This window comes from Chiloscyllium plagiosum, chromosome 31 (genome assembly GCF_004010195.1).
Source record: "Chiloscyllium plagiosum isolate BGI_BamShark_2017 chromosome 31, ASM401019v2, whole genome shotgun sequence".
NCBI lineage: Eukaryota > Metazoa > Chordata > Chondrichthyes > Orectolobiformes > Hemiscylliidae > Chiloscyllium > Chiloscyllium plagiosum.
This window is the reverse complement of record NC_057740.1, coordinates 2,144,249-2,171,057: the sequence shown is the minus strand read 5'-3', so window position 1 is coordinate 2,171,057 and position 26,809 is coordinate 2,144,249. Positions and strand designations below refer to the sequence as shown.

The window sequence follows — 26,809 nt, the reverse complement described above, 5'->3', positions numbered from 1 at the left end:
ACTCTGCACCGCCCAGTTCTACCTCTTACCCAAAATTCACAAACCTGACTGCCCAGTCGACCCAGCATCTCAGCCTGCTCCTGCCCCAGCAAACTTATCTCTGCATACCTTGATACTGTCCTGTACCCTTTGGTCCAGGATCTCCCCACATACATTTGGGACTTCACCCACACCCTCCACCTCCTCCATGACTTTCACTGCTCCTGCCCCAGCAAACTTATCTCTGCATACCTTGATACTGTCCTGTACCCTTTGGTCCAGGATCTCCCCACATACATTTGGGACTTCACCCACACCCTCCACCTCCTCCATGACTTTCATTTTCACGGCCCCCAAAACCTCATCTTCACCATGGACATCCAGTCCCGGTATACATCCATCTGTCATGACGAAGGCCTCTAAGCCCTCCCACCAACACAACCAGTACCTTTCCACTGACACACTCATTCAATTGGCTGAACTAGTCCTCACCCTCAACAGTTTCTCCTTTAAATCCTCCCACTTCTTCCGGACCAAAGAGGTAGCAATGGGCACCTGGATGGGTCCCAGCTATGCCTGCCCCTTTGTCGGGTACATGAAACAGTCCATCTTCCATAGCTATACCGGCACCATTCCCCATCTTTTCCTCCGCTACATCGATGACAGTACCAATGCCTCCTCGTGCTCCTAAGCGGAGATTGAACAATTTGTTAACTTCACGGACATCTTCCATCCTGACCTCAAATTCACCTGGACCATCTTGGACACCTCTCTCACCTTCCTGGACCTCGCCATCTCTATTTCCGGCGACTGACTCAACACAGACATCTAATTCAAATGCACCCACTCCCACAGCTACCTGGACTACACCTCCTCCCACCCTGCCACCTGTAAAAAATGCTATCCCTTATTCCCAATTCCTCAGCCTCCACCACATCTGCTACCAGGAGGACTAATTCCGCCACAGAACATCCCAGATGGCTTCCTTTTCAAAGACCGCAATTCCCCCTCCCAAATGGTCGACAATGCCCTCCAGCACATCTCCTCCACTTCCTGCATCACCACCCTTGAACCGCACCACTCCAATCGCAACAAGGACAGAACCCCACCCTGGTCCTCACCATCCACCCCACCAATCTCTGGATAAGATGCATTTTCATCTGCTGTTTCTGCCACATACAAACAAATCCCGCCACCAAGGATATATTCCCCTCCCTCCCCTATCTGCGTTCCAGAAAGACCCAACCTTCGCACCACCCTCTTGAACTGTCCTACCTGTCCATCTTCCTGCCCACCTATCCGCTCCACCCTCCTCTTCGACCTATCACCTTCACCCCCACCTTCATCTTCCCATCACATTCCCAGCTACCTTACCCCCAGCCCCACCCTCCTCCCATTTATCTGTTATCCCCCCTTAGGCCACCCCTCATTCCTGGTGAACAGCCTGAGCCCGAAACATCGACTCTCCTGCTCCTTGGATGCTTTCTGATCGGCTGTGCTTTTCCACTTGTGTGGCAACTTTTAGAGATCTATGTACATGGATCCCAAGATCCCACTGTTCCTCCATACTGCCAAGAATCCTGTCATTAGCCCTGTACTTACCTTCCAAAATGAATCACTTTGTATTTATCCAGGTTGAACTGCATCTGCCACATCTCAGCCCAGCTCTGCATCCTGTCAATGTCATGTTATAGCTTGCAACTGCCCTTGACACTATCTACAAAATCACCGATCTTTGTGTCATCGGCAAACTTACTGATGCTCCCCCCCCACCTCCTTCCACTTCTTCATCCAAGTCATTTATAAAAACTACAAAGAGCAGAGGCCCAAGAACAGACCTCTGCAGGACACCACTGTTCACCAACCTCTAGGCGAAATACATTCCACCCACTACCAGTTGCTGTCTTTTTTCGACCAGCCGATTCTGTATGCAGACAGCCAAAATTCCCTGTATCCCATACCTCCTAACTTTCTGGATGAGAATGTTTAAAAAAAAATTGTTTCAAGAAATTCAATGAACCAGCATTCCCCAAACAAACCAACAACCTGTTTTGTAAATTTCTGTCCTTATGCTGTCAGTAAAAGTGACCCCCATTCTCCCTAGTCTTTTCAGTTGGTCTATGCAAAAACATTTTAATTCCAATAATTTTATAAATCTCACTAAAATTACCCTTTTAAATTTATGTTTCCCTCGGCATGCAACTCTTAGTACAATCTGGATAACCACTGTGTTTTAACTTGTAAACTAATCCTATGGTTCTTCTCAATATTTATTCCTCAATATATTTTACACCCTCATGTTCTCATCTGCCAACCAACCTGATTATCACACCTGCAGCAAAAAAGTGAATTTGACAAAGTGAATGACAAAATCTGTGTTTACTCACCAAACAGCAGTTGCCAGCAAGATGTGAGAGGTGTTGTTAAAATAATGGAGGGGTGATTCTCCAAGCAGTATATCAGCCATTATATAACTGGCAAAGCAATAAAGCATTGCACACATCCATGAGGCAATTGGATTACGACGGGACACTTCCACTGATCCTGGAAAAATAAAGAAGCTAATTAGCCATTTTTACTAGTCATTTAGGCTTTTACAATTGTCACTGAAGGTGAGAAACCTTTCCTCCCCTTAATGTCCATCATGCACACATACTGTTTGTAAAAATAACTGAAAATTTGGTCCTCTCTTCTTTCCATGTCACCTGAAATTGATGGTGCAAGAGTTAAGAAAGACTTGCATTTGTGTAATATCCTTCATGAGCTCAGGGCATTTCCAAAGTGTTTTTCAACCAATTAAGTACTTTTAAAAGATAATTATTATTGTAATACAGTGAATTTCTGTTCATCATGCAGTCATAGACATCAATGTGATCCTGTTAATGACAAGATGAGTTAGGGATTGATGTAGACATCAGAGAGACCTCCCATGCTATTATTCAAAATAGTGCCCTGGGCTTCTTTAGGTCCATCTGAAAAGGCACTGAAAGACTAAACTGGGATTGCCAACCAAGATTTTGTGTTCAAGACTTTGGAACGGGATATGAACTGACTCAGAAAGAAGTGTGACTCAGAGACAAAGGTTCTATCATGGGCAGACAGATAATGGCTATCAGGTATGAATGCCAATTGCCTGTGCCTTTCATTCAGGGTCTAAAATCATAACTGAGATTGAAATTTCGAAGAGGGCTGGGTGAGCTTGTGTTTAGAGCCGTTTGGTGCTGTAAACACCAAACCAATACACTCTCATTTTGACCCCTCTCCTACACCAATCAGCCAATTAACAAGTGAGTTCCAAACACATTTGTTCAGTTTTCGAGCTGCAATTTACCCATGTATCTCTCACCACCTATATCCTACATCAGCACAAAACTCTTAATCCCAGATAATAGAGTTGTTTTGAGTACAGGAATCATAGAATCTTGCAACACCAAAGGAGACCATTTCAAATCGAAGTAATGTTCCAACTTCCCAGCATTCCCCAAAACCCTTCAAATTAATCCTACTAAATTACTCATACAATGGCTAGGTTCTCTTGTTTCTTTTATATTAAAACTTCTCATAATGTATGAATTTTAGGATTCCCTGTAACCCCTGTTCTGGGTAGACCAATCCCAATTTCTCAATGTGATTATATAAATGAATTCTTAGGGTTTTGGTGGTAATGAACCCACATCTGGACCAGGTGATCCGGGTTCACCTGGATCAAAGGTATGTGACAGTATGTCTGAATGTTGGGGGCGGTACGGTGGCTCAGTGGTTAGCACTGCTGCCTCGCAGCACTTGGGACCCGGTTTCGATTCCAGCCTTGGGTGACTGTCTGTGTGAAGTTTGCACATTCTCTCTGTGTCTGCTCCAGTTTCCTCCCAGAGTCCAAAGATGTGCAAGTTAGGTGAATTGGTCATGCTAAATTGCCCATAGTGTTCAGGGGTGTGTAGGTTAGGTGCATGAGTCAGGGGGAAATGTAGAGTAACATGGGGAATGGGTCTGGGTGAGTTATACTTTGGAGGGACTTGCTATGCCGAAGGGCCTGCTTCCACACTGTAGGGATTCTAATTCTTAACATGTTGATTTAAACATACTTATAACTCAATTCTTCCCTCCATGGAAATATCATGGGAGTTCTGTTACCTCTCCAGGATGTTAACACCATTCCTAACTATCCAAAATTGTATAAAACAATACTCTAGCTTAGGCCTAAACAGGAACCTGCCTTAACAACATGCTGTTCCTCCTTCCACTGCCAGATTTGGCAATATTTGCATTCACCAAATTAGTACCTGTTAGAGTCAGCTGCCTTTCCATGTTGTTTTACCTCAGATTGTTTCAAATTAATCGCATCAGCGATGTTTTTGCCTATTTCATCAGTCTATCTGCTTTCAGTGTTCTTTTTTAAAAACCAAATTGTCAAATTTAATATTGCCTTCAGAATCTGAAATTGTATTCCCTATACTCAACCCCAATTCATTTCCATAATAATAAAAAACAGTCTTAATATGAATCTTAAGTACCAAAACTGCACCCGTCTATCCAGTCAGCAAAACATCTGTTCACCGCAATGGTCTACGTCCTATTCCAAGTTATAGCTGTGCCTTCTTGCATTTCAACCTTCTGTATGAATATGTCTTTTGAAATTTTACATATACATTTACTGCAGTACTTTTAGCAATTCTGTAAGAAATAATGGGGTTTTAGAATTATAGGAAATGGTATTATGGAATTGGAAGGTCATTAAGGGAAATCTTCAGCAGTCTAAGTGAAACAGAATAATAATGGTAATCAGGTCAAATGAGATTTTTCACAAAGACCTGCAATGTGGCCAATGACATAAGCCATAAATAAGCCTTTGTGTGGGCATAGTGTGCCTGCTGAGAGGTTGGGATAGAAGCCTCAAGATCCCCATATCTAAACAAACTGCAAGTTAACCAAATATCCATACACGAGATAAATAAAAACATCTGGAGTCTGTTCAGAGTCTGTCTATGTATTCCTCACAACTGAACAGATAAATGTAATTGAACAAAGGATTATTGTGAGATAGCCCCAGCCCCTCCAATGAAGTTTATAAATCAGCAGTCCAGAAGAGAAGACCAGATGGAGGAGAACTCCCTGTTAATTTTGATTAAACAGCTCAACCATAGAGTCATACAGCACGGACACAGACCCTTCAAGTCCAACCAATCCATGCTGAACATAATCCCAAACTCGACTCGTCTCACCTGCCTACTCCTTGCCTATCACCTTCCAAACTCTTCCTATTCATATTTCTATCCAAATGTCTTTTCACCATTTTCTCAGAAAACTCATTTCACATGCTGACCATCCTCTGTGTAAAACATTTGCATCTTGTGTATTCTTTAAATGTCTCTCCTCTCACCTTAAAAAATGTATCCCTTCATCTTGAAATCTCCCATCCTAGGGAAAAGGCAACTGCCATTAATTCTATCTACACCTATTTATTATTTTATAAACTTCTATCAGATCACCTCTCAAACTCTGATGCTCCAGTGAGAAAAGTCCCAGCCTCTCCAGCCTTTTTTTACAACTCAAACTCTTCCATACCCGGCAACATTCTGGTAAATCTCTTCTGAACCCTCTCCAGCTTCATAATATCCTTCCTATAACTGGGTGACCAGAATTGGACACAATATTCCAGAAGAGGCTTTACCAATGTCCTGTACAACCTCAACATGACTTCCCAACTCCTTTGCTCAAAGGACTGAGCAATGAAGGCAATCATGCCAAACACCTTTTTAACCACCCTGTTTATATGTAACGCTAACTTCAAAGAATTATATATCTGCACCCCTCAGTCCCTGTGTTCTACAATACTACCCAAGGCTTTACCATTAATTGTACAAGCCCTACCCATGTTTGTTGTACCAAAATGCAACATCTCGTATTTATCCAGATTGAACTCCATCTGCCATTTTTCAGCCTATTGATCAAGAACCCTTTTGTAGTCTTAGAAAACCTTCTTCACTGTCTACAAATGCCACCAATTTTGGTGTTGTTCACGAACCTACTAACCATGCCTTCTATATTCTTATCCAAATTATTTATTTATGTAAATGACAAACAAAAGAGGACCCAAAACCGATCCCTCTGGAACTAGTTAGAGAGATTATCAAAGAAGAACCAATCATTACAATAGGCTGCAAAGATCTGCTTCCTCACCCATCAGTCCAATCTTCAGTGGGAAGACCTTCTCAATTTTTACTTAAAGTCATCTTTATCAATAAACCACTTGTGATTTCTTGACTCTAGTAGGAGCGATCATGACTTAAATCTCTCAATAGCATCAAAAATGGGATCACAGCAGTAGGAGACATGCAGGTCTTGGTTTCTGATAACAAAACTTAATCAACCATGACCACTGCTAAGACTGGATAGGAAGATGTCTTGAATAAGTGGAATCACAATTTCAATGGCATTTGCATTTCACATGGATGAGTTGATAGAACACAAGACATAGGAGCAGAGTAAGCCATTCAGCCCATCAAGTCTGCTCCATCATTTAATGAGATTATGGCTGAACTAATAATCCTCAACTTCTCTTTCTAACTTTTGATTTCCATAATCCTTGATTCTCTCAATGATTTAAAAATAATTGTCTACTTCAGTTCTAAATATATTTAATGACCCACCTCAAAGGTCCTCTGCAGTAAATGATTCTGGATAGGAGTGAAAGTAACAGGGTCATTGTTATGGGGGTCTTTAACTTTCCTAATATTGACTGGAAATGCTAAAGTTCGAATATCTTAGATCAGTCAGTTTTTGTCCAATGTGTTCTGGAGGGTTCCCTGACACAGTATGTAGATTTTCTTTGTATTTCAAAAATATATTTTAATCATAAAAATATTTTGAAGATCTGTACAATTGGTCATGCCATACATATGTAAACATTCCATTTCTTTGCATACAGAGATCAAGTCTTTGCGTACAGATACAGGTCTGTACGTTTACAATGCATATATTTAGCTGAGATGTCGGCGGAGCCCACTTACTGCGTGGGCCCCCTGTTCTTTGGCAGGCAGACATTACATGGTGGTCTTTCCCCACCGCGCCTTGGCGGCAGCTGCCCCAAGCTTCAGCGCATCCCTCAATATGTAGTCCTGAACCTTGGAATGTGCCAGTCCGCAACACTCAGTTGGGGTCAGCTCCTTCAGCTGGAAGATCAACAGGTTCCAGACAGACCAAAGAGCGTCTTTGACCGAGTTGATGATCCTCCAGGCACAGTTGATGTTCGTCTCGGTGTGCGTCCCAGGGAACAGACCATAGAGCACGGAGTCCCGCGTCACGGAGCTGCTCGGGACGAGAAAGTTCTGGCGATGAGGCATTCTGCCAAATGACTTTGACAGTCTGCCCAGGGAACCGCTCAACCAGATCCGCCCTCTCCTTTTCCCGAAGGGTCTCAAGGACACTATGTGCTGACCACTTCCTGATGGACTTGTGGTCAAAGGTGTTTTTCTTCATAAATTTCTCCACGAAGGACAGGTGATACAGAACAGTCCACCTACTTGGAGTGTTCTGCAGCAGCGAGGCCAGGCCCATCCTTCACAACACCGGGGACAGAACCTCAGTACATAGTGACACTTTGTGTTTGCGTACCGGGGATCCATGCACAGCTTGACGCAGCCACACACAAAGGAGGCCATCAGGGTGAGGGTGGCATTAGGTGTGTTTTTTCCCCCATTGCCCAGAGCTTTGTACAACAAGTCCCTTCGGACCCTGGCCATCTTTGATCCCCATACAAGTGGAAGATGGCCCAAGTGACTGCGAAGGCACAGGTTCTGGGAATAGGCCAGACCTGTGCCACATATAACAACACTGACAATGCCTCACACCTGATGACCAGGTTTTTCCCTGCGATGGAGAGCGACCTTAGCTTCCATCTGCCCAGTTTCTGCCTCACTTTCTTGATACGCTCTCCCAAGACTTGGCGCACGCCCCAGCCACTCCGAACCAAATACCCAGCACCTTCAGGTGGTCAGTCCTGACGGTGAAGGGGATGAAGGATTGGTCGGCCCAGTTCCCGAAGAGCATGGCCTCACTCTTGCCTCGGTTGCCCTTGGCCCCCGAGGCCCATTTGAACTGGTCACATATGCACAAGAGTCTGTGCACGGACTGCGGATCCAAGCAGAAAATGGCGACATCATCCATGTACAGGCAGGCCTTAACCTGCAAGCCCCCGCTGCCAGGAATAGTCACCCCTCTCAAGCTTGCATCCTTCCTGATGGACTCGGCAAATGGCTCTATGCAGCACACAAACAAGGCAGGAGAGAGGGGGCAGCCTTCCTGACTCCAGATCTGACTGGGCAGCTATCTGATTCCCACCCGTTGATTGAGACTGCACTGACAATGTTGGTGGAGAGCAGTCTGATCTAATTGCAGATTCCCTGCCCAAAGCCCATTTTGGAGAGAACATCTCTCATATACGTATGTGATATCCTGTCAAAGGCTTTCTCCTGGTCCAGGCTGATGAGGCAGGTGTCCAAACCCCTGTCCTGCACGTAGGCGATCGTACCCCTGAGGAGTGCGAGACTCTCAGCGATTTTCCTTCCCAGTACAGCACAGGTTTGGTCAGGGTGGATCACCAATTCCACAGCAGACCTGATCCGGTTGGCAATGATCTTTGCCAAGATTTTGTAATCTGCATTTAATAGTGAGATAGGTCTCCAATTTCTGATTTCCTCCCTCTCCCCCTTCCGCTTGTAGATAAGGGTGATGATGCCTTTCCTCATGGATTCACTCATGGTACCTGCCAGAAGCATTCTGACATACACTTCCAGCAGGTCCTGGCCAATCAAGTCCCACAGAGCAGAATAGAGCTCGACCGGTAAGCCGTCGCTTCTGGGAGTTTTATTCTTTTCGAAGGACTAGAGGGCCTTGGTCAGCTCATCCAGAGATGGCGGCTGGTCCAGCCTCTCCCATGTTCTGTCGTCTAAGACCTCCGTGATAGAGGACAGGAACGACTGGGAAGCTGCACTGTCGGTTGGCTTCGAGTCATACAGACTGGCATAGAAGGATTTACTGATCCTCATGACGTTATCGAGCCATCTTCTTCCTTCAGGCTGCTGAGCACGGAGCTCTTTTTGTGTACCTTCTGGAAGAAGAAACGTGAGCACGTTTCATCCTGCTCCACGGAGCGGACCCTGGACCGGAAGATTATCTTGGAGGCCTCCGAAGCAAAGAGCGAGGCTTGCTGGCCCTTCACCTCCTGGAGGTCCTCCGTGACATCGACCCCCATCGTCTGCAGCAGGAGTAGGTTCTGCATACTTTCCTGGAGTTGGGACAGTTTACACCACCTCTCTCTCTCGCCTCCTGAACACCTTTGAGGATGAAGAACCTCTTGATGTTCCCTTTTACTGTTTCCCACCAGTCCGCTGGAGACTCAAAGAGGGACTTCATGGTTCTCCAACCTGCATAATCCCTCTTGAGCTCCTCAATGTTTCCCGGGGTCAACAGCTTGGTGTTCAATTTCCACGTTCCCTTATCAGCCCACTACTTGTCCTGTAGGTGACAGTTGACCAGCAGGAGGCAGTGGTCAGAAAAGAACACCGGCTTGACGTCGGTGGATCTAACCGAGAACGTTTGGGACACAAACAGGTAATCTATCCTTGAGCGGATAGACCCGTCTGCCCGTGACCAGGTGTATCTACGCTGCGCTCCGTCTGCAGGGGTGCTGAAGACGTCGTGCAGCTTGGCATTTTTGACCGTTTCCATCAGGACTCTGGACGTGGTGTCCAGTTTACTGTCGCCCTCTGCCGGATCGTCCATCTGCATCAATGATACAGTTGAAGTCTCCGGCCAGAATGACCGGCCTGGACATAGCCAGCAACAGTGGAAGCTGCTGCAGGACGGCCAACCATTCACTCTTACCCACTGGAGCGCACACATTAATCAGTCTCAGGGGAGCATTTCTGTGCATGACGTCAGTGACGAGGAGGCGCCCGCCCAGCACCTCCTTAACCTCGGAAATGGTTAAGTTACCTCCTCGCAACAGGATACCCAGGCCGGAGGCATGGCTATCGTTGCCCCCCGACCAAACTGACGGCCCATGGGCCCACGAGCTTGACCATCTCCTGTAGCTGCTGAGGTGCAGTATCCCACACTCCTGCAGAAACAGGAAAAAGGCCAATAAGAGGCGAAGCCACATTGATTTTGGTACTGGGTAATGAACTGGGCCAGGTGTTAGATTTGGAAGTAGGTGAGCACTTTGGTGATAGTGACCACAATTCAGTTAAGTTTACTTTAGCGATGAAAAGGGACAGGTATAATTTGCAGGGCAAGAGTTATAGCTGGGGGAAAGGCAATTATGATGTGGTTAGGCAAGAATTAGGATGCATAGGATGGGAAAGGAAACTGCAGGGGATGGGCACAATTAAAAAATGGAGTTTGTTCAAGGAACAGCTACTGCGTGTCCTTAATAAGTATGTACCTGTCAGGCAGGGAGGAAGTGGTCCAGTGAGGGAACCGTGGTTTACTAAAGAAATTGGAGCTCTTGTCAAGAGGAATAAGGAGCCTTATGTAAAGATGAGATGTGAAGGCTCAGTTAGGGCACTTGAGTGTTACAAGTTTGCCAGGAAGGACCTAAAGAGAGAGCTAAGAAGAGCCAGAAGGGGACATAAGAAGTCTTTGGCAGGTAGGATCAAGGAAAACCTATGTTCCACAGATTCAATACCGTCTGACAGAAGAACTTCCTCAGCTCTTTTCAAATGCATGAACTCCTTATTCTGAGATTATGCCCTCTAGTAGACAACCTAACAGAGATAAATAGGCTTAGAGGATGGATATCCTAAAAAGGTTAGATGAATGCAGTGGGGATTACAATTGCAGATTCTCTAAGGACATCCAGAAATACATATTTAAGGTAAATATTTCGATAGGTTGTGGGGACATTTGTGCACCTCATTGTTAAATGAAAGAGAATGAAGGAATTGAAAGAACAATGAGCACAGGAGCTAAAACAAGCTGCTGAGATCATAGATCAAAAGAAGAGAAATGAACTTAAAGTTGCAAACATCACTGAAGCTGATAACAGATTTGGAGCAATAAAAATTAAACCAAATGAAAAATCACCAAGTGAAAGTTCCTTTTGTTTGAAGTCTCTCTTTAAAAAGTATTTGTGATTTATTGTTTTCTGTAGCATTACCCACCTTGTGCAGTCTTGTCTTGAGTGTTAGCAGCATGCAGGCATATTTTATTTTAAGTCAAAAAGTGTGGCACTGGAAAAGCACAGCAGGTCAGACAGAGTCTGACAAGCATGAGAGTCGACATTTCAGGCATAAACCATTCATCAGGAATGTCAGGGGGAGGGGCCAAGGCGGCTGAAAGATAAATAGGAGGAGGGTGGGGCTGCGGGGGGAAAAGTAGCTTGGAAGACGATAGGTGGATGCAGGTGGGGGAGTGATGGTGATAGGTCAGAGTGGAGGGTGGAGCAGATAGGTGGGAAGGAAGATGGACAGGTAGGAGAAATTCAAGAGGGTGGTGTTGAGTTGGACGGTTGGATCTAGAGTAAGGTGGGGGAAGGTGAGACCAGGAAACTGGTGAAATCAACATTAATGCCGTGTGGTTGGAGAGTCCCTAAGTGGAAGATGAGGCATTCTTCCTCCTGACATTGGGTGGCTAGCATTTGGCGGTGGAGGAGGCTCAGGTCTTTCGGAGTGGGAGAGGGAATTGAAGTGGTTGGCCACAGGGCGGTGAGGTTGTTTGGTGCATGAGTCCTGGAGATGTTCTCTGGAATCTTCCGCAAGTTGACATCCTGTCTTCCCAATGTAGAGGAGATCATATCAAGAGCAACGGACACAGTAGATGAGGTGATTGGATGTGCAGGAAAAATCTCTCTTGGATGTGGACAGATCCTTTGGGGCCTTCGATGGAGTTGAGGGGGAGGTATGCTGGCTTTGCACTTCTTGCATTGGCAAAAGAAGGTGCTGGCAGTGGAGGGTGGGTGTTTGGTGGGGGCACTGGATCTTGCGAGGGCATTGTGGAGGGAATGGTCTCAGTGGAATGCTGATAGGGATGGAGTGGGAAATATATCTCTGGTGATGGGGTCTGACGTAGATGGTGGAAATGGCAGAGGATAATGCGTTGTATCCGCAGATTGGTGGGTTGGAAGGTGAGGACCGGGGGGTTCTATCCTTGTTGGGGTTGGAGGAGTGGTGTTCAAGGGCGGAGATGTGAAAAGTGGAAGAGATGTACTGAATAGCATTGTTGACTACGTGGGAGGGGAAATTGCAGTCTTTGAAGTAGGAGGCCAACTGAGATGTTCTGGAGTGGAATTGCTACTCCTGGGATCAGTTGCGGCAGAGGAATTGGGAGTAAGGAATAGTGTTTTTACAGGAGACGGGTGAGAGGAGATGTAGTCCGGGTAGCTGTGGGACTCAGTGGGTTTGAAGTAGATGTCTGTGTTGAGTCAGTCACTGGAAATGGAGATGAAGAGGTCCAGGAAGGGGAGGGAGATGTCCGAGATGCTCGAGGTGAACTTGAGGCCAAGTGGAAAGTGTTCTTGAAGTTGGTGAACTGTTCATGGGAGCACAAGGTGGCGCTGATACAATCATCAGTGTAGTGGAGAAAAAGGTAGGGAATAGTGCCAGGGTAACTATGGAAAATGGACTGTTCCACGTACCCAACAAAGAGGCAGGCAAAGCTGTTACCCATGCTACCCCTTTGGTCTGAAGCAAGTGGGAGGATTTGAAGGAGAAGTTGTTGAGGATGAGGACCAGTTTAGCTAATCGAATGAGGGGTATAGATTGGGTCTATGGGAGAGGAAGAAATGGATGGCTTGGAGGCCTTCGTCATGGTGGATGGACGTGTACAGGGACTGGATGTCCATGGTGAAGATGAGGCATTGCAGGCTGGGGAACCAAAAATCATGGAGGAGGTGGTGGCCCAAATGTATGTGGCGAGATCCTGGACAAAGAGGTTCAGGTCGTTGTCAAGGTATGAGGAGATAAGTTCGGTGGAGCAGGAGCAGGCAGAGATGATAAGTCGATCGGGACAGTCAGCTTTGTGAATTTTATGTAAAAGGTGGAACTGCAAGGTGCGGAGTCCTGGAACTATGAGGTTGGAGGCTGTGAATGGGAGATCCCCTGAGGTGATGAGGCTGTGGATGGTCTGGGAGATGATAGTTTGGTGATGAGAGGTGAGATCATGGTCAAGGGGACATTAGTGTTCATTAGTTAGCACCTGGCTTCAGCAACATACAGGTCGGTGCACCAAACCACTGTGCTCCCCCTTGTTCACTGATTTGATGGTGAGGTTGGGGAGTGGATAGCTGCACATTGCGAGGGTGAGAGGTTGGAGTGAGTGAGGGGTGGACAGGTTAAAGCAGTCAATGTCACGGCAGAAGTTGGAGATAAAGAGATCAAGGTTTACTTAGTGTGTGTGAGTGTGTGTGTCCACATTTTGTTGAGAAATTAAGTCATATTTTTCATTTCAAAAGGGTTAAAAATCTAAACTTCTCTTTGCCTAAACTTCTGGTCTCCTTCCTATTGGAAAGATGTTGTGAAACTTCAAAGGGTTCAGAAAAGATTTACAAGGATGTTGCCAAGGTTGGAGGATTTGAGCTACAGGGAGAGGCTGAACAGGCTGGGGCTGTTTTCCCTGGAGCATCGGAGGCTGAGGGGTGACCTTATGGAGGTTTACAAAATAATGAGGGGCATGGATAGGATAAATAGGCAAAGTCTTTTTCCTGGGATGGGGGAATCCAGAACTAGAGGGCATAGGTTTAGGGTGAGAGGGGAAAGATATAAAAGAGACCTAAGGGGCAACTTTTTCACGCAGAGGGTGGTACATGTATGGAATGAGCTGCCAGAGGACGTGGTGGAGACTGGTACAATTGCAACATTTAAGAGGCATTTGGATGGGTATATAAATAGGAAGGGTTTGGAGGGATATGGGCCGGGTGCTGGCAGGTGGGACTAGATTGGGTTGGGATATCTGGTCGGCATGGACAGGTTGGACCAAAGGGTTTGTTTTCATGCTGTACATCTCTCTATGACTATGACTCTAATATCACAAAAGGTTTGATTCTTCTGTATTCATAATGTATTACAGAAATTCATATTTCTAAAGTGCATCTAAGTGTGACTGTGTAAAATGTGTTCACTTCAACTTGAGAATCTCCAGATTTGGCGTACTGCAGAATTGGAGTAATAAAACATTATAAATGAAAGATGATGTGGATTTATTTTGATTAAAATTTCCTTGTACAACTTTGAAAAGCACCAAAGATTTTATTTTTATGAAAGAAGAATTTGAGCCCTGAAGTTACCTTTTCTGGAATGCTTGGTAAAGAATCAATTTGAACATTTATTTAGACTAATTTAATTTCAGTTGTATTTTTTATTTAAATTTTTGGAAAGTGTCACAATTATGTGCATCTGAGAATGTTTTATTCCACCTTTATTGCAAACAAGCAGAGAAGTTAACCCTTTTCACTGACAGCTGACAGTTTATTCACCATGCAACAGGTTTGCTTTAATAAATATGCATGTATATATTGAGCACTATTTTTAAAGTTATAGACAAACTAAGTGTTAGTGGTGTTTTTGCCCCTTACTTGAAGAGGAATGTGGTTGTATTGGAGACAGTTCACTAAATTGATTCCAGAGATGAGGGGTTTGTCTTATGAAGAGATTGAGCAGATTAGGTCTGTACTATCCAGAGTTAAGAAGAATGAGAGGGGATCTAATTAAGGTATACAAGATGTTAAAGGGATTTGATAAAGTAAACGTAGAGAGGATATTTCCTCATGTAGGGCAATCTAGAACAAGAAGCCATAGCTTTAAGATAAGGGATAGTAGATTTAAATCAGATGAGGAGAAATTACTTCTCTCAAAGGGTCATGAATCCGTGGAATTCACGAGCCCTGTAATATAGAAGATGCAGTATATTGAGCAAATTTAAGGAGGAGCCCGACAAGGAGATAGACAGCACTGTGGCTCACTGGTTAGCCTCACAGCACCAGGGACCTGGGTTCAATTCCACCCTCAGGTGACTGTCTGTGTGGAGTTTTTATGCTCTTCTTGTGTCTGAATGGATTTCCTCTGGGTGCACTGGGTTCCTCCCATAGTCCAAAGATGTGCAGACTAGGTGGATTAGCCCTGGGAAATGTAGGGTTATAGGGATGGGGTGGGGTGCTCTTCGGAGGGTCGGTGTGGACTCAATGGGCTGAACGGCCTGCTTCCACACTGCAGTGATTCTATAATTCATCCAAATACTTTTTGAAGGTTGTGAGGTTTCCTGTCTCAACTACCCTCTCAGCAGTACATTCCAGAACCCCACCAACATCTGGATGAAACGCCCTTTAAATTCCCTCTCTTCCAAGTTAAAATTATGCCCCTCCTGTTATTGACACTTCAAATAAGAGGAACATTCGCTTTCTATTCACCTTACCCAATGTTCCTTCATAGTCTTCTAAATCACTTTTCAGCTCCCCCACTCTTCACAGCTGAAATGCTTCATCCCAGGCAATACCCTGATGAATATCCTCTGCACCCCCTCCAGTGCAATCACATCCTCCCTGTGTTCTTATGCAGAGTGACAACAGATTCTTTGAGCATTGCTGAGAAAGGAACAATGCTGTTGAAGCTTTTCTGATTTGAAATTAAAAAACTTGCCAGTTAATTCATGCAATGTCCCCAGTAACATGTCTGGATCAGAGTTCACTTGTTAATCAACGAACACCTTCTTATGCAATATATAATGTTATTCCCTTTTGAGATCTCGTATTATGTCAATTCTTGCAAAACAAGAACCTTCAGTAGCATGTAATTTTCTTCAGTAAACCTTAAGTGGTTTACCTTCAAGTGACTAATTGTTTATTTTCTTCTAATTTTAGAAAAATGAAAGGTGATCTCATTGAAATGTATCGGATTCTTAAGGGACTTGACAGGGTAAATGCTGAAAAGATGTTTCCCCGCATGGGAGAATCTAGGACCAGAGGGCATTGTCACAGTGAAAAAGGGGTACCAATTTAGAAATCATAGAATCCCTGCAATGTGGAAACAGGCTATTTGGCCCAACATGTTCACACTGACCCTCTGAAGAGTAACCCACCCAGACCCATTACCCAGCCTATTACTCTACATTTACCCCTAGCTAATGCACCTAACTTACACATCCCTGAACACTATGGGCAATTTAGCTTGGCCAACTCACCTAAACTGCACATCTGTGGGAGGAAACCAGAGCACCTGGAGGAAACCCACACAAACACAGGGTGAATGTGAATGGAATCAAACCCAGGTCCCTGGCGCTGTGAGGCAGCAGTGCTGACCATTGAGGCTGAGATGAGGAGGAATTCTTTTTTCTTGGAGGGTTGTGAGTCTTTGGAACATCTTGCCACAGAGCTATGGGAGAAGGATCCTTGTGTAAATTTAAGGTTTAAATAGATAGTTGGATAGATAGATTGATAGATAGACAAACAGATAGACAGATTCTTGATCAGTTGGGGAATTCAAGCATTATGGAGAAAAGGTAGGAAAGCGGATGTGAGGTAGACTGGATCAGCCATGCTCCCATTGAATGACAGAGAAAGCTCAAGTGGCCTAGTCCAGTTCCTATTTCTTATGGTTTTAAATTGAGACTAATTGTTTTCTGTCAATGTGAAGAGTTCTAGTTGTTTTAAGAAATTAAGAACTCACCTGAATAGGATTTCCAGCTCCCTTTGAGGGTGGGATCAAATATTGGCAAGGGATTAAAAATGCCAGCACAAATCATTTTGCTGTATTCCCATCAATAATCCTGGTGCAGGTGAGTTTCACCAGCTCTAAGAACTTGTCCAATCCATAAGCTGCATAACTAAGAGCTCATTTAGCTCTTGCTGAAGAAAGTCCAGGCGCACGGAGGCAGACACATATTTGAGATCCAGTCATGCTGACCTAGGGAATTCGTTGGACTCCATGAAAGGGAGAATCAGTGGAGGACTTAGCAGAAAACAGAGGGGGATCATTGTGTGAGCACATGATATGGGCAGAGTGGTCATTGAGATCTCAGACCTTGCAGGGGTTTGGCATTTTGATGGAATTATGGAAGCATATGAAGAAGGGGACAAAGCTTCCAAACATAATTGGGAGACCACCTGAGTACAAGGAAAATAGTAGCTGGAAAAGGGGATATTAGTTTCTGATTATGCATCTGGTGGCAATAAAGAACAAAACCCTTTGTGGTAATGGTCATGGAGGACTACAGAAGCTGAAAATTCCTGCAGGAATACATTTCATTCCCTGCCAGTAACTATTAAAGTCACTTTGGATTAAGACTACAATTGATCTTGAACTTGTCTCTGGCTTTTTTCTTGGATCAGTTTTGAAGTTTAGTGGCATCTCACAAAAAGGCTAAACAACACAGCACTCACAAGTCATCTCACAGGTCAATGGTGTCTTCTTTGCAATCATCAGCTCCGCACAGATGGAACCTCACTAGGGTTGAGAAACTTATCAGCCATGATTGAATGGCAGAGCAGACTTAGTGGGCTGAATGGCCTAACTTCTGCTCCTTAGTCTTATGGTCTCATCAATAAGACCTTCCATTTTTTCAACATTCATATTGTTTGAAGACAAATCTCGAGCTTCCATCATGTGTACCTTCACTTTCCTCGTAATTTTATGTCTCCTTCCCCTGCTAATCTAAGCTGCCACAGCTCCACCCTTAAATTCCATTTTTGAATTTCAATTGGCAAAGGCTATCCCTAATGAAATGTCATTCACCTACAGTAAGAACTCAACATAGAATCATAAAGTCACAGATATATACAGCACAGAAACAGACCATTCAGTCCAACTCGTCTATGCCATCTAGATATCCTAAATAAATCTAGCCCCATTTGCCAGCATTTGGCCCATATCTCTCTTAACCCTTGCTATACCCACCCAGACACCTTTTAAATGTTGTAATTGTACCTGCCTCCACCAATTCCTCTGGCAGCTCATTCCATACACGTACCACCCTCTGCATGAAAAAGTTGCCCCTTAGATCCCTTTTCAATCTTTCCCTTCTCACCTTAAAGCTATGCTGTCTAGTTTTGGACTCTCCCACCTGGGGAGAAAAACCTTGTCTATTTACCCTATCCACACTCCTGCAATTCTCTAAAACTCGATCAGGTCATCCAACACTCCAGGGAAAATAGCCCTAGCCTATTCAGCCTCTCCCTATAGCTCAAACCCTCCAACCCTGGCAACATCCTTGTAAGTCTTTTCTGAACACTTTCAGGTTTCACAATAGTCTTCCTATAGCTGGGAGACCAGAACTGTATGCAGTATTCCAAAAGTGACCTAACCAATGTCTTGTACAGCTGCGACTTGTCTTCCCAACTCCTGTACTCAGTGCACTGACCTGAAGCAATTTGCTCATTGAGACCATTATCGAACATCTTCTGAAGATGTGGTTCCCACAGCAGAACAGGTTACATAGCATGTGCATCATTCAGTGCCATCCTTTGTCAAGGGCCACCATAATATATCTGCACTGGTGATGGATTTGCTTGTACAATGTGACAGTGAGCTCTGCTCTGACAGCACTTGGCTTGGAGATGATCGAATATTAGTCTTAACACTTCAGTGTCTGAACCTGCAAGAGACACTGAATGAGGGGAAACCATGCCGTAGGTTTTGGGCTTTTGCCTGCTCCATGTTTAGAAATGAATGTGAAACAGCAGCTATAGTGTTAGCTGCTATGGTTTATTTAAATCAGGCACGCAGTCTTGCAGTCCTACCTCTGTTTCTGCTGTTAATCATTCACCCAAAGTGACTTCCATATTATTAATAGCCCAACCCCATGATAATTAAATGCTATGACTGGTTCTTTTTGGAGGTGAAACCTGGATCCAGAGAAACAGAGGAAACAGGAGGAAAATCTTGCCCCAATAGTCACAGCATAGTAACAATTTGAATAAAAGTGTTTGCCTTACAAAGATTTCAAAAACTGGACTCCGCTGTTTTTTTCCCTCGACAAACGTTTGGGGAAGGGAAATGTGGATGCCATCTCCAAAATAGCTGCATACACCACCAAGCACTGTTAGTGACTACAAAAAAAAGAATTTAAAGGAAATACAGGGTAATCCCATTCTCAGTGAGAAGAAAGTGGTGGAAAGTGGATTGGTATCAAGAAAGAGTTTTTTTGAGAGGAGAAGTAAAACTGAATTTTGACATAATCTGTAAGCTCAACAATTATTTGAATTTAGGGTAATTTTCAAATGATTAAAATGAGTAATCTGTGACATTGAAAAATAGGAGCAGGATTAGTCTATTCAGTCTATCAAGCTCACTCTGCTATTCAACATTATCATGACTGACAATATGGCTGATAACCCTTGAAGCCTTTCATCTCTAAATATCTATTTCTTAAATATGTTCAGTGACTTGAACTCTACAGCCTTTTGTGGTAGAAAATTCCATTGGTTGACCACCCCTGAATGAAGAAATGTCTCCTAATTTCAGTCAGAAATATGAATTCTAGGATCATGATCCCTTGTCCTGGACAACTCAGCTAGGGATAAGATGGATACATCCAGCCAGTTCAGCCCTGTCAGAATTTTGTACATTTCAGTGTAATCCCCTTTTATTTTTCTCAACTTCAATTAATGCAGATTTAGATTTTATTGTCACATGTACTCAAGTACAGGAGTACATGAAAAGTGTATTATAGTACACGGGTACCTGGATACAAAAAGTCTTTCTTAATATAAACTAGAAAAATAAAGTAATGAAGTTAGAAGTTCAACAGTCTTTCTTGCGTGCTTAGCTATGTTGGAGTCTAATTTCCTCCACTTAGCTTGCTCTCCAGGAGACCTCAGCTACCTGTTCTTGCTGCAGCCACTGATATCGAGCACCTTCCTCCCTGCTCGCCATGCTACACCAGTTGTGATTTCATTGCTGCCCATGCCACCACTGATGCTGCTGCCTCTGATCTCCTTCAACTGCCTCCAAGAACATGTCAGGGTTCTATAAATTGACTTAATCTCTCCTCACATGATGTGTCTGCCATCCCAAGAGTCAGGCTGGTGAACCTTTGCTGCAGTCCCTCTATAGTAAGTATAAGCTCTTAAATAAAAAAAAACTGCACCCAGTATTCTAGGTGTGGTCTCACCAAGGCCTTGTAAGACATTCTGCTCCTGTACTCTTGTAATGAAAGGCAATTTCCTAACTAATTGCTGTACCAGCATGTTTTCTTTCAGTGACTGATGTACAAGGATCCTGGTTTCTTTGCAGTTCCCAATCCATCACCATTTAAATAGCACATTGTCTTTTTGTTTTTCCTCCCAAAGTGTACAACCTTATAATTATCCATGTGAAACTGCATCTATCATGCATTTCCCCACTCACACAACTTCTCTAAAATCACTTGGAAGCATCTTTACTTCCTCCTCACCACTCATAACTCCACCTAGTTTTATGTTTCTTGCAAACTCGGACATATATTTGATTCCTTCTTAAATAGTTGATAAATGTTATTAATTGTTGGGGCCCAAGCACTGATCCTTGCCATATCCCATTCATCATCACATTCCAATTTCAAGTTACCTCTGATACCCTACTTTTACCCTCCTACTCAAAGTCTTGTTCATCATTTGCTGAGTTCTAAACTGTTCCCAATCCTTAGGTTTGCTACTTTTACTAGCAACTTTATAAGACTCATTTTTGGATCTAACCATAGTAGGGCCACTTTTCCCTTTGTGTTCTTTCAGTCGAGAGAATTGTATAACTTTTGCAATGCATGCATTGCTTCCTGAAATGTTACCCATTACCTATCCATCATCATGCCTTTTAATTAAGTTATCCAATCTATCATAACGTATTTGTACATTTCTTTCAGATTAAAGTCCCGAGTTTCAGATTGGATGACTTCAATTTTTATCCCAATGAAACATTCCATCACGCCACAGTCACTTTTTCCTGAATAACCTCTCTTAATTTTTTTAATATCCATTCATGGGATGTGGGTGGCAGTGGATAGACCAGCATTTATTCCCTATCCGTAATTGCCCAGAAAGTAGTTAAGAGTCAGCTACAGTCTTATGGGTGTGGAGTCAAATGTAGGCCAGACCAGGTAAGGATAGCAGATTTCCATCCCTAAAGGATGTCAAGGAACTAGATGGGTTTTTACAATCATTGCTGGTATTTACATGGTCACCATAAGACTAGCTTGTATTCCTGAGAATTTTTTAACAGTAAATTCAAATTTTACCATCTGCCATGGTGAGATTCAAACTGATGTCCTCAGAATTACAGCTGGTGTTCTGGATTGTTAGCACAGTCTCAGGATAACTGGTAGGCCATTTAGAATTGAGATGAGGAGAGGGTAGGGAACCTGTGGGATTCTATACCGCAGAAGTCTGTGGAGGCTTATGAGAATAAAGTAGGAATATAGCATTAAGACAGAGGACTTGCCACAATAGTATTGAAGGGTGAAGTAGGCTTGAAGGTCAAATGGCCTGCTTCTAGTTTTTATTATTCTGTACAGGGTAGGTTTCACCAGATCTCCCAGAGAGTGAAAAACTCTCAGCAGAAACAAATCCTTCATATTAAGCCTAACATCTGTGGTAGGTAAGTTACTTGAGAAGATTTTGAGAGATAAAATATACATGCATTTAGAAAGACAGGGTTTAGCAACAGTCAACATGGCTTTCTGCATGGGAGATCATGCCTCACAAATTTGTTAGAATTCTTTGATGAAGTGACCAGGAAGGTTGATAGGACAGGATGGTACACATAGTCTAGATGGATTTCAGTAAGGCCTTTGATAAGTAAGCTGGCAGACTGCTCTGGAAGGGGTACTGGCAAATTGGACACACAATTGGCTTGATGGTAGGAAGCAGAGGATAATAGTGGAAGAATGCATGTCAGACTGGAGACCTGTGACTAGTGGTATGCCTCAGGGGTTGGTGTTGGGCCCATTACTGTTTCTTATCTATATCAATTATTTGGATGAGAATGTACAAGACATGATTAGTAAGCTTGCAGATGACACTAAAATAGGAGGTATTGTAGCCAGTGAGGAAGGTTATCAGAAATTGCAGTAGGACCTTGATCAGCTGGAGAAGTCGGCCGAGAAATGGCAAATGGAGTTTAATATGAATAAGTGTGAGGTCTTGCATTTTGGAAAGTCAAATCAAGGTAGGGGTTTCATGGTGAATGGTAGGGCCTTAAGGAGTGTAGTGGAACAAAGGCACTTTGGAGTCAGGTGCACGGTTCTCTGAACGTGGAGTCACAGGTAGACAGGGCAGTGAAGAAGGCTTCTGGCTCGCTGACCTTCGTCAATCAGGGCATTGAGTTTAGAAGTTTGGAAGTTATGTTTAAGTTGTACAGGATGTGGGTGAGGCCACACTTGGAGTATTGTGTTCAGTTTTGGTCTAGGAAGGATGTTATTAAACTGGAATGAATGCAGAAGAAAGTTACAATGATGTTGCCAGGACTCAATAGTCTGAGTTATAGGGAGAAGTTGAACGAGCTAGGACGTTTTTCTTTAGAGCACAAGAGACTGAGGAGGCATCATATAGAAGTGTATAAGATCATGAGAGGCATGGATAGGGTGAATACACTCAATCTTTTTCCCAGGGTTGGGGAATCGAGGACATCAGTTTAAGGTTAGAGGGGAAAGGATTAAAGGAAACTTGAGGGGCAACGTTTTTACAAAGAGGGTGGTACACATATGGAATGAGCTGCCAGCGGAAGTGGTTGAGGCAGGTACATTAACAACATTTAAAAGGCATTCGGACAAATACATGGATAGGAAAGGTTTAGAAGGATATGGGCCAAGTGCAGGGGAATGGGGTTAGCGTGGATGGACATTTCGGTCGGCATGGACCAGTTTGGGCCGAAGGGCCTGTCTCCGTGCTGTAGGATTCTATGACTCTAATTTTTAATCTCTGCTGACTGCATTTGCTCTAATTCTGTCACCAACCTTGAATCTTCAATCACCGTTGTGCTGTATAACTGACATTGTCTCTCTATCCCCCAACAAATTGATTTTTAAACCTTTTTCCTCATCTCAATGTGTTTCTGTTCTGCACAGCTTCATACTTCCCCAAACTTACAAAACCAATTTACATCTAGTTACTGCCTGGACACTCCACTCTTCTAGTTACCTGCTTTTGCATTTCCCCGTGTTTAGCTGCAATCCCATTTTACCCCCAAATCTCTTATTCTGCTAGCTGTAGGTGTCCAGTAACTCTCAGCATTTTGGGGTATTGATTTTCATACATAACTTTTCCAGCTGTATGTGATTTCTCTGCTATTGGCAGAGGGGTGGAAAATCAGTCATGGCATCATGTCACATGGCCAACAGTGCCTTCTGAATATGTTCTCATTTATACTTACACATAAAGCATTGTGATTCTTTAAAATTGTTTAAATTGTTCTCCCCATTTTGTAATGATGTTTCTGATTTATCAAGAATTAATGAAAGGAAACAGATAGGATGACACTACATTATTTTTATCATTTGATACACCCATATCCACAAGTACTTGCAGCAGAGAATCTCAAAAGTTTGAATTTGAAGCCAGTAGAAATTTCCTAAGACAAACAGGGAAAAGAATGAGAACTTGGACTAGTATTTCATTACAGCCACATCGCAGTGACTCATTCCCTTAGTGGTTATCCGATAGAGATCTTGCCTGGTCTAGTATTTCTCTACAGTGCTATCACAGTGGCTTCAGCATAGCTGGTGGAGGGATGCTGGTATTCAGTGAGACTGAAGCTGGCTTTGCAGGATAACCTTGAAGAGCTCTAGACATTGAAGATATAGTTGCAAACTGCAGCAACTCAGCATTAGTGCAAACAGCAAGGTCAATGGTGTACCTGCAATGAGAGCAGGATAAATGCTGCCATCTTGTAAAAGGATAGCAAATTTGTATTCTATGATACTATTATCTCTCCCCCAGGATGGCAGCTTGCTGCCAGATCCTGAAAGCCTCTGAAGACTGGTGTCCACAGTCATGATAGCAGCCGAGTGAGCCTTCATGGCATCTAGATAAAATAGTAATCCAAACTCGCACAACACTTGGCTGAGCTTCCATGACATCAGCCAGAATTTCCACTTCAGCACTTTGGATGGTTTTGGTTTGCTCTGTACTGGAAACTGAGATATTAATCATGAGACATTGCATCATGGTTGAGTCTGCAAGTATAGAGCGGGCCATCATGGGCTTCAAAGGTCTGCAGACAGCTCCATGCCTGGCTGATGCTAGACTTCTCAATATTACAAGCTCTGTGACAGGCTTGCTAGTGCATCAAGTATGTCATTGTACAAAATGACTTCTTCTGCTTAGCCTCCCATTAAAGTTTTCTTCTAAGTATTCTGCAAATCTCAAGTGTAACCTTGCCTTCTGACATGGTGAGGTACCATGTGAAGATCCCTGTCTCTAAGCTTTCCTGTAAAGTACATACAGTGTCAATGCCTGAACTGGTGGCTGAAAGTGTGATATCGAGTGATGATGTTTCTTCATCATCACTGCAAGTGTCATTTCTTGGTTTCTAGAAGGAAGAAAACAAAGGTAATGTTCTAGTGAGGGATGGGGAGGAAAACAAAAGGTACATATTGGAACACAGGTATTCACAGTTTTCAAATCAGTAGTGATTGTGCGATGGGGCAGTTCATGGAATATGAGCACAGGAACCAGGTGTAAGCACGCCAGCCTCACTGCTGGGGCTAATCTCAGTCATGACCACTCAGACGATAGTGAGTGCTATAAACAGACCATGCATTCTACTCCTCTTGCATTGTGTTCTTTTGTTTCTCTATTGCTACAAGGACATGTAACCGTACCTGTCTCACTGGTTAGAAACCAATTTAGGCTTCCTTGTCCTGCAAAAGAGATGCAAGTGTGTCAGTGATTGCAGTCAGGGTGATGTGACTATCATGATTGAATATGTAAGTTGTAAGATGTGGGTGTAAGACTGTGTGAAGTGTGTGAGGGTGAGATGAAAGTGTGAGTGAATGTAACATTGCGATAGGAGTTAAACATTACTCATGAGGATGTGGTGAATTGAGCAGTGGATAAGACTAGTAGGAAGCTGTCCATGGGAGTCGTCTAAAAGCAGAGAAGTTCTTACAGTACATTGCTTCTGCTGCTGATCTACTTTATGTGCATAATTTTAGCTCAGTGCATTTCACAAGGTATTTCTGTTCAAAATGAAACTAGAATTCCAGGTGTTCTGATAAAAGTTTTGCTATTGACATCTAATAGCAATTTATCACTCAGCAGAATGCAGGATTTGTATGAAAATATGTTACAAAGTACAATGATTAGACAGATTAGAGATTTCAGGTGTTTATTTGCTGTAAGCATTTTAGAATCACATACAAGGTGGCCTTAGAGAATGTTGCCCACTTGTCAAGTATCCTGTCAGCCAAAGCAGCTATTGATGAAGAGATCCAGCTTCGCCTCCAGCGTGCTAGCACAGCTTTCGGCTGCCTGAGGAAAAGGATGGTTAAGAACAACAACATCAGTTCCAACACCAAGATTATGCTTTACAGAGCTGTGGCAGTTCCTGCCCTCCTACATGGCTCTGAGATGTGGACAGTCTATAACAGATACCTCAAGGCACTGCAGCAGTATAACCAACGCTGCATGAGCAAGATCTTGCAAATCCACTGGGAAGAAAGACACACCAACACCAGTGTCCTTGGCCAGGCTCACATCCCCAGCATTGCGGCACTGACCACCCTTGATCGGCTACGATGGGCTGAACACATTGTCCACATGACCGACACAAGATTTCCCAACCACATGCCAACTTCCAACTACTCCCAACTTCAAAACAGCAGGTGAGCCCCATGTGGACAGAGGAAGCATTTCAGTGATACCCTCAAGGCCTCACTGGCGAACTGTGGCATTCCCACAGACACTAGGAATCACTAGCCAAAGACCATCCAAAGACCAAGGAGGAACATCCGGCATTGCGCACCTTGAGACTTGCCATTGGGGAGAAAATGGAAGCCAAATGAAATCAACGAAAGGAGCATGCTGCCACACCAATGCCCCAGTCACCCTTTCCTGTGACCACCACATGCCCCAAGTGTAATAGAGCCTGCGGTAGCCGCATCGGTCTGTACAGCCACCCACAGACTCACCCTGAGAGTTGAAGAGAGTCATTCTCGCTTGCAGGGGATCACCAATGATAATGATGAGAATCACATAAGAAAAAGGTGTATCTGGGAGAAATTTTGAGAAATATGATAAATATCAAGTATAATGTCAGAATTTGATTGTGGTATGGGAAAATATAATCATCCCCTTTCACTGCAATACTGCACCATGCCAGATTGTTCACTGCAGCATTCTCACGAGAACACCTTGACATACAAATGCACATCTTTCTACTCTGGCTTCCATACACATTTATTATCTGCTACCTCAGTTATATTGCACAATGTGGAATATCTGTGTTGCATTGAATGAATGATAACTGAGAATGTCATATATCAGAGTGATTCATTGAGAAGTGAAGATCAGAGGGATCTAGTGAAGGGTATAATCCATCATACTGAGGCCAGATGCACACTAGACAGTCATGTGAGGCACATTGTTTTCAGTATTATTTAATAATTGGTGTGGAGAAAAGAGAGAACGCCATATATTGACTTATGTTTGACATTAAAAATGTTTCACACATTAATTAAGAATTATACTGATATCATGGGTGAGGTATATATTATTTTGAGTAGTGTGGTATGTCAGAGTATACTGGGAGGCTAAAGAGACTGCTGTATCTTCAGCAGGTTCTTCCAATAGAAATATTTCTTGTTGGTATTTATGTTTACAAGTTGTTTTATTCTTTGAAGAGTTGTGTGTGTCACTTGGCAATTTACTGCTCATTCC

At 43.6% G+C, this 26,809-nt stretch overlaps 1 protein-coding gene across 1 annotated transcript in view; it reads right to left on the bottom strand.

Annotated features, from left to right (window-relative positions):
• tmem38a (transmembrane protein 38A) overlaps positions 1-26,809 on the bottom strand; it is a 55,775-nt gene that overhangs the window by 16,212 nt on the left and 12,754 nt on the right. Inside the window, exon 2 of the mRNA XM_043720802.1 lies at positions 2,367-2,523. Coding sequence (XP_043576737.1) covers positions 2,367-2,523 — 157 coding nt within the window. The remainder of the gene's footprint in view (positions 1-2,366; positions 2,524-26,809) is intronic.